Here is an 11,318-nt window from a genome sequence, read left to right as displayed (position 1 = left end):
TATAGCACTTGGAAGAGGTCAGGATGGGATGGGATGGTCAGGTTTGGGATGGGACGGTGGTAAGGAATGGTGCCCAACCACTTGGACGGTTGGGGACTGAACGGCAACCTGCATGAAGTGAGACCGTCGCTCTACCGTCCAGCCCAAGTGGTTGGACACTTTGAATGAGATTGATATTAACTTATGTTGAAGAATCACAAAGCAACAGTGTACACATTTCTCAAGTAACTTTCATAGCTTATACAAATGGTGTGAATAAAAATTAGGAAGCACTATTTTTGATTGACCCTGTAATATACCTGTGTGTGTTATTGTAGCTGCAACAAGAATATTAATATGGGCAAACTGATCTCTGCCCATCACATTTGACTGGATTGTAAAAAAAAAATTGTGCTCGAAACTAGACATACTGATGTATATTTATTTATGAGTACAGTTATGTACCATAATGCCAGGTTTAAAATAAAATGTAAATAAAAATACATATCAAACATATATAAACAATATTTCCATTTACAAATGCAGGTTATAAAATTACCAGAAGCTTTACACGTGTGTGCGCAAGTAAAAAATAATAAGTCATAAAAACTACATATTATAGAACTCTGGAAACTATCATACAATACCAAGCAAACTGCATAATAATAATAATAATAATAATAATAATAAAAAAAGGATAACTTGCATATGGCAAACGTGTGGGTAAAATGCTCCGGTCTTGCACCATCAGCCTCACACAGCTGCTTCCTCCTATGATCACCAACACCTTGTCTTTGTAACCTCTGCCTCCCCCCTCCCCCCCCCCCCCAACCTCCCAAGTCACCTGGTAATGTTGAGTTTTGGCAGGATTTTCACTGAACCCTTTCAATGAGATGCAAAAATCACAATTGAGGTGACTGTTAAAAATATACCAAATATCTCGGATCTTGCTACACAATTAAAACTGTGTTCAAAATTATACTTAAAATGACAGCTTTTACTAAACCAATAGAGAAGTAATTTTTCTGTCTTCAGTAGTCTCTAATTAAAAAAACAAGTAATTTAATAATTTAAGAGATACATTTTTTTACACAGTCTTTACATTTTAAATGATGTCGAGAGGAGAAATTGTCAGGGTAGACAAATAAATAGAGAAACAATTTAAGACAATGCGATCACACACACACAACACATGTACATATAATTATGATAAATATTGATACCAATAAACATGCATGAACTCAATAGATAAATAAAAAGTGTCACCTGCCAAATCCCAAATTACCAAGACACAGGGATCACCCAATCACATAAATATTTGCTTGAGGCAATTCTATATCATGAACACTTTCCAACAATTTTTTTTTATATATTGCTAATACATGTAGATCACCTAATGGAACTAAAAAAAAAAAAAAAAAAAAAAAAAAAAAAAAAAAAAAAAAAAAAAAAAATTGAAATTGAAATTTCTACACAAAACTGTACACTGTTTTACAAATCTTGCACATCAGCAATATGAAGATAGTGCAGTTTTCCATAGACAAAATAAGGTAATTTTTCCCAAAATTTTTTAGGTCTATATGGCTGTAGTGGTGGTCGGGCTGGTCGGGGCAGTTGGAGGTATAGCTGGAGATGGCGAGGTGCTCATGATAGCTGAGGGAGCAATAACTGGCGAGGGAGCAGTTGGTGCTGCCAACGGAGAGCCTCCAGCTAATAGTGGAGGGGCAGATTTTACATCAACGTAAGGAGGTGGAGCTTCGGCACTGGAGTCCCTGCGAGGCGGAGACAGCATCTCTTGCCGGTCCCGATCACGCTCACGGCCAGGTCTGAATGCTTCCAACAAAGCATCAACTTTGTCTGGAGTGGGGCCCCAGCGTGAAAAGCCAGCATCATTCTGGAGCCACACAGCAACAGTTCCATGTCCACTCTTAAGAACAACCTCAGACCTGAAAGCATTGAAGGAAAAAGATATACTGAACATGAAAAATTACTTAATGTAAAAATCTTTCTCAATGCACCAAACCTTTAGTGCAGAGAAGCAAAATTATTAAAAGGTAAATAGCAGGAAACCTGGAAGAAAGCAAGCCATGAAAATGGCTGCCTTATGATTTACATAGAATAAGGAGAGCAAAATCAGTGAAAAGGAAACTAAGGCAATACAGGGATGAAGTTGAAAATTACATAACATGAGAAGGGAGTACAAAAAGCCAGCTTTGAATGTAATGAAATGCCAATATCTGGGTGAGCCCCAGAGGCTTCCTGAAGCTATGATACTAAGTGCAACCAGAGGTGGTAACCCCCCCCCCCCATTTTATTTTATTTTATTTATTTTATATATATATATATATATATATATATATATATATATATATATATATATATATATATATATATATATTTATATTTATATATACAGTGGTACCTCGCATAACGATTGCCCCAAAAGACGAATATTTTGGGTAACGAACGGCCCGATCGGCGTCAAATCGTCCCTTATGACGAACGCTGGTTTGAGTAACGTCAACACCACATGGTGGGGTCGCGCTGCTTCTTGCACATTCTTAGACGCCTCCGACGATGCACATAAATTATGTTGTTCTTGTTTAAAGATGCTAATGATGCTGGGATATAAAAGGGTGACTACTGAGATGTTGCAAAGCATTGACGTTTTTGTAGGAAAAAAGAAATGAAATGTCTGATATACAACAAATGTCAAAAAGGTTCGTTCGGCAGGTAGGCTGCTCCATTATAACAATCTTTCTTTGTTTCAAATGTGTTCCATTTGTTTTTTATTTGTCATTTGCGTCTCAATAATGGAGAAGCCTACCTTACATACACTGAATAAACCATTATGACATTTTCCTTTCTTCAAATGTGTTCAATATTTATTTTTCATTTGCCTTATAGCAAAAGGTTCGTTCGGTGGTCGGCAGGTAGGCTGCTCCATGTTTCTTACATACAAAAAACGTAAATAATAAAAAAAATGAAGAATTTTGAAAACCAGTACAAATGTCAAAAAGGTTCGTTCGGTGGTCTACAGGTCGGCTGCTCCATGTTTCTTAAAAAAAAAAAAAACGAAAAATAAAAGAACTGTTGAAACAATTTGAAAAATGGACAAATGTCATAAAGGTTCGTTCAGTGTTTGTCGGGTAGGCTGCTCCATTATTGAGACGTAAGTGACAAATACAAAACAAATGGAACACATTTGAAACAAAGAAAGATTGTCATAATGGAGCAGCCTACCCAACAAAAACTGAACGAACCTTTTGCCATAACGAATATGAAAGACAAGGGCTGCTGGCTGGGTTAGTACTGCGTGAGCAACCATTTGTGGCACACGTGCCTCTGGCTCTCAAACACCTGTCCCACACGGTGTTGAAAGACTGTGCTCAGTCGGTGCAATTCAGACCCTTTTGTTTGAAGAACATAAGGGTCATAACATTGGTGAAGCTAGGCGCAATAAGGGCTTAACACAACGGTCGGATGCCAGTGATACAGCACCTATGAGGATGATACAGCAAGCGTATCCAGGTGTAGCTCTGAGCCCCACCCTTGCCATCTCTAATGTATATAGATGATACATAGATGAATCGTTTTCTGCGTTCAGTGATGATGCATCTGATACAAGTAGCATAGATTAACAGTGTTAGCGGCTTCCATGGTGGTGGTGTTCATTGATATTTTCAAGAATACCTGAATCTTTTCCTGACTGATGGACACTCTTTGAGGCTAGCTGAATCTCTTCCTGACTGATGGACACTCTTTGAGGCTAGCTGAATCTCTTCCTGTGTGGGACCTTACAAAGCGATCTTTTCAAGACTACCTTACAAATTGAGCTTTTCCTATAATCGTTTCAATACTACTTTATGCTTTACAAGCTTGGCTACATACCACCTACAAGTACTAAAGCCAAGGGTGCACGCAAGTGCGTTATTTGCAAGCACACATAACGATGAAACAGGAAGCAAAAATCTATCTGTAGCTGGTGCAAGGAGAGCAAAGTCGCGCTGTGTACCACGGACTACTTCGTTGACTATTATGCACCTCCAAAGTACTGAGTGTGTAATACAGTGTGTTACTGTGTAAATAGTATGTGAAACTGTACATATTGTAATATTAGTGAATGTTTACCACATAATATTGTGACAATAAACATTTATTGTGGACACATTACTGACACATGTATCACAGTTTCATGGAAAATTATGAACATTCTACTGTATGCATATTGTAAAGGTCACAAATATGCATCATATACGATAAATGAAACAAATAAAACCGCATTGGAAATGCATAGAAAAAATATTTGAAAATATATTTGTGGCAACACGCGGTGCTTGAATGGCCTGCGCGACCGTGTCTGGGAGCTTCACACACGGACGACCAGGCCCTGATGACGTCACAGCGCACCTTGTCCACGCCCTCACAGCCAAAGTAAGTGGAATTTGGTAATTATTTTTACATAGACATGTTCAGGGACGGTAATTTATCATTTTACAAAGAAAAATTTTATTTTGGGGAACATTTGATGTCATGCACTCTGGGGAAATTTCACAATAAACACAGTGCATCACACTGGTTACATGGGGGGACACTCGTTTTGTATGACGTCCGTTTCACATGACGAACATGGAACGGATTAAATTCGTTATGCGAGGTACCACTGTATATATATATATATATATATATATAAATAAATAAAATAAAATAAAATAAAATAAAATAAAATAAAATAAAAAAAAATATATATATATATATATATATATATATATATATATATATATATATATATATATATATATATATATATATATATATATATATATATATATATATATATATTATTAAATATGACTGAAAAAGTAAGATTAATAATTCTAACACGAATTTTCTCGATCTTTCTTACGTTTCTTTTCAGTGTTGATGGTAATTCAAAGATCAATTCTCCAAAATTCATTTTTATTTTGAATTGATCTTTGAATTACCATCAACAGTGAAAAGAAACGTAAGAAAGATCGAGAAAACTTGTGTTAGAATTATTAATCTTACTTTTTCGGTCATATTTAATAATATATGTCTACAGGAAAGACTACTACCAAAATATACTAATATTAAAATGCATGACCCAGCAGCAAGGAATCAAGCCTTCACGATAAAATATCGCCAAGATCTGATTCGTGATCAGATATACATGGCAGAAAATGAAATCAAAGACAACAAAGCGCAACTACTTCATGCTACAAATGAATGGAGAAACAGCAACATCGATGAAAGTCTCCGTACTCGCATTGAACAACACCTCAACATCCTCACAGACCGACATCACCTCAGCACTGAAACAAGGATAATGAAGAAACTAACAACGTTATATGGAGGACCTATGGCAATTCCACGACCAAGAGATGGCTTCCTGAACCTTGCAGGAATCAACCTCACTGAGGACCAAGTCACTCTCCTAAATCTGGGTATAAACTGTCACGTTATGTCCAGACCGAGTGAGATGGCCCGGAAAGTGGAGTTGGAGATTCTGTTGGACGACATATTCGACCTCGAAGCACAAAAGAAGGTCACTACCAAAGATACCTTACAAGCAGAACTTATTGCGGAAGGAGGAAAGAATCGAGGCAACTACAGAAGCACCATACTGTCCCCCGAGCTCAAAGTGGCAGCTAAGAGCCTTCGTGAGAACAAGGAGATAGTTGTCAGAAGAGGCGACAAGTCGCCAATATACGTCATTCTTAAAAAAGACGAATATCTGGCGAAAATGAACCTCATACTCTATGCCAAACTAAATTCCAAAGGGTAACGAAGGACACTACAGCCGAACTGAAAGCAAAGGTCAACAAATTGATCGAAACTGTGAACGCCAAGAAATCTGAACTCCACCTGCCAAAGATTATTGGGGAATATAAACCTGGATATACGTATGGAAATGTCAAGACACACAAGCCTGGAAACCCACTTCGGCCAAACATCAGCCAGATACCCACACCCACGTACAGACTGGCAAAACGACTCAACGGCTTGCTGACTCCTTATGTCCCTTGCGCCTTCAGCCTGAAGTCTCCAAAGGAATTTGTTGACTTGCTGCGGGGAACACGGGCCACAGGGATAAGAGCCTCGTTGGACGTAGAATCACTGTTTACCAACGTACCTGTGGATGAAACAATCGGGATGATAGCCGACAGAGTGTACCGTGATCCGGCCTGTACTCCTCTTGACATACCAGAAAACAGTCTAAGGAAACTACTCCAAGCTTGTACTAAAGAGGCACCATTCTTGTGCACGGATGGACACATGTAAAAGCAAGTAGATGGGGTCGCCATGGTTCTCCCCTAGGTGTCCTGTTTGCAAACTTCTACATGGGTACCATCGAGCAAAAAGTCTTAGTCGACATGAACTTGAAACCGGCCATATACTGCAGGTATGTTGACGACATTTTTACACAGGTACCTGATGTCAGACATCTGCAGGAGCTGAAGGAGGCATTTGAGCAGAGTTCTGTGTTGCGTTTCACTTACGAGATGGAGAAGGATGGGAAGCTGCCCTTTCTAGATGTAACAGTCATGGAAAGGAGCTTTCCACACTGCAGTCTACACTAAGGAAACAAACATAGGAATGTGCCTGAATGCCAACAGTGACTGCCCAGACAGGTACAAGAGGAGTGTTGTTAACGCTTATCTCGACCGTGCTCTCAGCCACAGCTCAGAATGGAAGCAAGTCGACGAAGAACTCTGTTGGGTAAGGCAGGTCCTAGTCAACAACGGCTTCTCCAATGGTTTCGTGGAAGACATCATAAGAAGGAAAGTGAAACGCCATGCAACCTCTGAAGAGACAACTAACACAACACCTATAGACTATTTTACAGGAACTTCTTTTCCACAGCCCATAAAACGGAGGAAAGGGTCCTGAAAGATATTGTCAGTAGAAACGTTATCCCTACAGACAAAAATCAGAAGATACAACTGACAATTTACTATAAAACCAAAAAAACGGCCCGCCTACTCATGAGAAAATTCTCCAGACACAAAGCAGAACGTTTTAAAAGAGACCAACGTCGTCTATGCCTTCAAATGCCCTCTTGGGGATTGTAAGCCTCAAAAAACTCAGTATATAGGCAAGACAACAACATCTCTTTCCAGGCGTTTAACGATGCATATCAACAGGGCTCCATTAAGGAACATATAGCCTCTTCCCACAACCAAACCATCACCAGAGAAATCTTAGCAAATAACACAGAAATCATCAATAGATACAGCAATAGCAGGCGGCTCGACGTCTGCGAGGCACTACACATCAAGAAGTCAACACCGGCAATCAACAGCCAATTAATGCACAACTATATTCTACCCACTTCAAGACTCCGCTCCATATATAGAGTCTAGAGTCTAGAGTATAGCTCCACATACATTCTATATATATATAGAAGCATCAAGAAATATGGGCCAATAAAAATAGGCCTTCTGCAGTTACCTAACTTTAATACCTGTTTGTATTTCATTGTTTCGTGTTCTGTCTTGTGTTAAAAGTTTATTTTCACCTCATCCAAAACTATTGTAACATGTCACTTCACCCAAATGTAGGTATAAAAACTCGAAAGATGTTTAAGCTCTATTCAGTTAAAGTTGTGTGTGTTTGAAAATGTAATAAGTTTTACGAAACGCGCTCAAGTGTCGCGTCAGACTAGAAATAAAAATGAATTTTGGAGAATTGATCTTTGAATTACCGTCAACAGTGAAAAGAAACGTAAGAAAGATCGAGAAAATTCATGTTAGAATTATTAATCTTACTTTTTTGGTCATATTTAATAATATATGTCTACAGGAAAGACTGCTACCAAAATAAATAAATAAATAAAATATATATATATATATATATATATATATATATATATATATATATATATATATATATATATATATATATATATATAGTCCCTAGTAGCCAGAATGCACTTCTCGGCCTACTATGCAAGGCCCGATTTGCCTAATAAGCCAAGTTTTCCTGAATTAATATATTTTCTCTAATTTTTTTCTTGTGAAATGATAAAGCTACCCATTTCATTATGTATGAGGTCAATTTTTTTTATTGGAGTTAAAATTAACGTAGATATATGACCGAACCTAACTAACCCTACCTAACCTAACCTATCTCTATAGGTTAGGTTAGGTTCGGTAGCCGAAAAAGTTAGGTTAGGTTAGGTTAGGTAGTCGAAAAACAATTAATTCATAAAAACTTGACTTACTAGGCAAATTGGGCCTTGCACAGTAGGCTGAGAAGTGCGTTCTGGCTACTAGGTACGACATATATATATATGTCGTACCTAGTAGCCAGAACGCACTTCTCAGCCTACTATGCAAGGCCCGATTTGCCTAATAAGCCAAGTTTTCATGAATTAATGTTTTTTCTACTACCTAACCTAACTTTTTCGGCTACCTAACCAAACCTAACCTATAAAGATAGGTTAGGTTAGGTAGGGTTGGTTAGGTTCGGTCATATATCTACGTTAATTTTATCTCCAATAAAAAAAATTGACCTCATACATAATGAAATGGGTAGCTTTATCATTTCATAAGAAAAAAATTGGAGAAAATATATTAATTCAGGAAAAATTGGCTTATTAGGCAAATCGGGCCTTGCATAGTAGGCTGAGAAATGTGTTCTGGCTACTAGGTACGACATTTATATATATATACATATATATATATATATATATATATATATATATATATATATTTATATATATATACATATATATATATATATATATATATATATATATATATATATACATATATATATATATATATATATATATACATATACATATATATATATATATATATATATATATATATATATATATATATATATATATATACATATATATATATATATATATATATATATATATATATATATATATATATATATATACACATATATATATATATATATATATATATATATATACACACATATATATATATATATATATATATATACATATATATATATACACACATATATATATATATATATATATATATATACATATATATATATACACATATATATATATATATATATATATATATATATATATATATATATATATATATATATATATATATATATATATATATATATACAGTGGTACCTCGCATAACGATTGCCCCAAAAGACGAATATTTTGGGTAACGAACGGCCCGATCAGTGTCAAATTGTCCCGTATGACGAACGCTGGTTTGAGTAACGTCAACACCACATGGTGGGGTGGCGCTGCTTCTTGCACATTCTTAGACGCCTCCGACGATGCACATAAATTATGTTGTTCTTGTTTAAAGATGCTAATGATGCTGGGATATAAAAGGGTGACTGCTGAGATGTTGCAAAGCATTGACGTTTTTGTAGGAAAAAAGGAATGAAATGTCTGATATACAACAAATGTCAAAAAAGTTCGTTTGGTGTTCAGCAGGTAGGCTGCTCCATTATAACAATCTTTCTTTGTTTCAAATGTGTTCCATTTGTTTTGTAATTTTCATTTACGTCTCAATAATGGAGAAGCCTATCTTACATACACTGAATAAACCATTATGACATTTTCCTTTCTTCAAATGTGTTTAATATTTATTTTTCATTTGTCCTATAGCAAAAGGTTCGTTCGGTGGTCGGCAGGTAGGCCGCTCCATGTTTCTTACATACAAAAAACGTAAATAATAAAAAAATGAAGAATTTTGAAAACCAGTACAAATGTCAAAAAGGTTCGTTCGGTGGTCTACAGGTCGGCTGCTCCATGTTTCTTAAAAAAAAAAACAAAAAAAAAAAACGAAAAATAAAAGAACTGTTGAAACAATTTGAAAAAATGGACAAATGTTATAAAGGTTCGTTCAGTGTTTGTCGGGTAGGCTGCTCCATTATTGAGACGTAAGTGACAAATACAAAACAAATGGAACACATTTGAAACAAAGAAAGATTGTCATAATGGAGCAGCCTACCCAACAAACACTGAACGAACCTTTTGCTATAACGAATATGAAAGACAAGGGCTGCTGGCTGGGTTAGTAGTGCGTGAGCAACCATTTGTGGCACACGTGCCTCTGGCTCTCAAACACCTGTCCCACACGGTGTAGAAAGACTGTGCTCAGTCGGTGCAATTCAGACCCTATTGTTTGAAGAACATAAGGGTCATAACATTGGTGAAGCTAGGCGCAATAAGGGCTTAACACAACGATCGGATGCCAGTGATACAGCACCTATGAGGATGATACAGCGAGCGTATCCAGGTGTAGCTCTGAGCCCCACCCTTGCCATCTCTAATGTATATAGATGATACATAGATGAATCGTTTTCTGCGTTCAGTGATGATGCATCTGATACAAGTAGCATAGATGAACAGTGTTAGCGGCTTCCATGGTGGTGGTCATTGATATTTTCAAGAATACCTGAATCTCTTCCTGACTGATGGACACTCTTTGAGGCTAGCTGAATCTCTTCCTGTGTGGGACCTTACAAAGCGATCTTTTCAAGACTACCTTACAAATTGAACTTTTCCTATAATCGTTTCAATACTACTTTATGCTTTACAAGCTTGGCTACATACCACCTACAAGTACTAAAGCCAAGGGTGCACGCGAGTGCGTTATTTGCAAGCACACAGAACGATGAAACAGGAAACGAAAACCTATCTGTAGCTGGTGCAAGGAGAGCAAAGTCGCGCTGTGTACCATGGACTACTTCGTTGACTATTATGCACCTCCAAAGTACTGAGTGTGTAATACAGTGTGTTACTGTGTAAATAGTATGTGAAACTGTACATATTGTAATTTTAGTGAATTTTTACCACGTAATATTGTGACAATAAACATTTAATGTGGACTCATTACTGACACATGTATCACAGTTTCATGGAAAATTATGAACATTCTACTGTATGCATATTGTAAAGGTAACAAATATGCATCATATACGATAAAAGAAACAAATAAAACCGCATTGGAAATGCATAGAAAAAATATTTGAAAATATATTTGTGGCAACACGCGGTGCTTGAATGGCCCGCGCGACCGTGTCTGGGAGCTTCACACACGGGCGACCAGCCCCTGATGACGTCACAGCGCACCTTGTCCACGCCCTCACAGCCAAAGTAAGTGGAATTTGGTAATTATTTTTACATAGACATGTTCAGGGACGGTAATTTATCATTTTGCAAAGAAAAATTATATTTTGGGGAACATTTGATGTCATGCACACTGGGGAAATTTCACAATAAACACAGTGCATCACACTGGTAGCACTGTTATTCTATGTAATAATTTATAGTGCTTATTATAATTTAC

The 11,318-nt window shown here is 36.8% G+C and overlaps 1 protein-coding gene across 1 annotated transcript in view; it reads right to left on the bottom strand.

Moving 5' to 3' along the window:
• Nucleotides 1-394: 394 nt before the first annotated feature.
• Nucleotides 395-11,318, bottom strand: part of LOC123750645 (mRNA (2'-O-methyladenosine-N(6)-)-methyltransferase) — a 221,183-nt gene continuing 210,259 nt past the window's right edge. Inside the window, exon 8 of the mRNA XM_069323555.1 lies at nucleotides 395-1,925. Within this exon, the coding sequence (XP_069179656.1) occupies nucleotides 1,556-1,925 (370 nt within the window). The 3' untranslated portion in view covers nucleotides 395-1,555. The remainder of the gene's footprint in view (nucleotides 1,926-11,318) is intronic.

This window comes from Procambarus clarkii, chromosome 13 (assembly GCF_040958095.1).
Source record: "Procambarus clarkii isolate CNS0578487 chromosome 13, FALCON_Pclarkii_2.0, whole genome shotgun sequence".
NCBI classification, from domain to species: domain Eukaryota; kingdom Metazoa; phylum Arthropoda; class Malacostraca; order Decapoda; family Cambaridae; genus Procambarus; species Procambarus clarkii.
The sequence above is the reverse complement of the archived record's forward strand: the minus strand, read 5'-3'. Positions and strand labels throughout refer to the sequence as shown.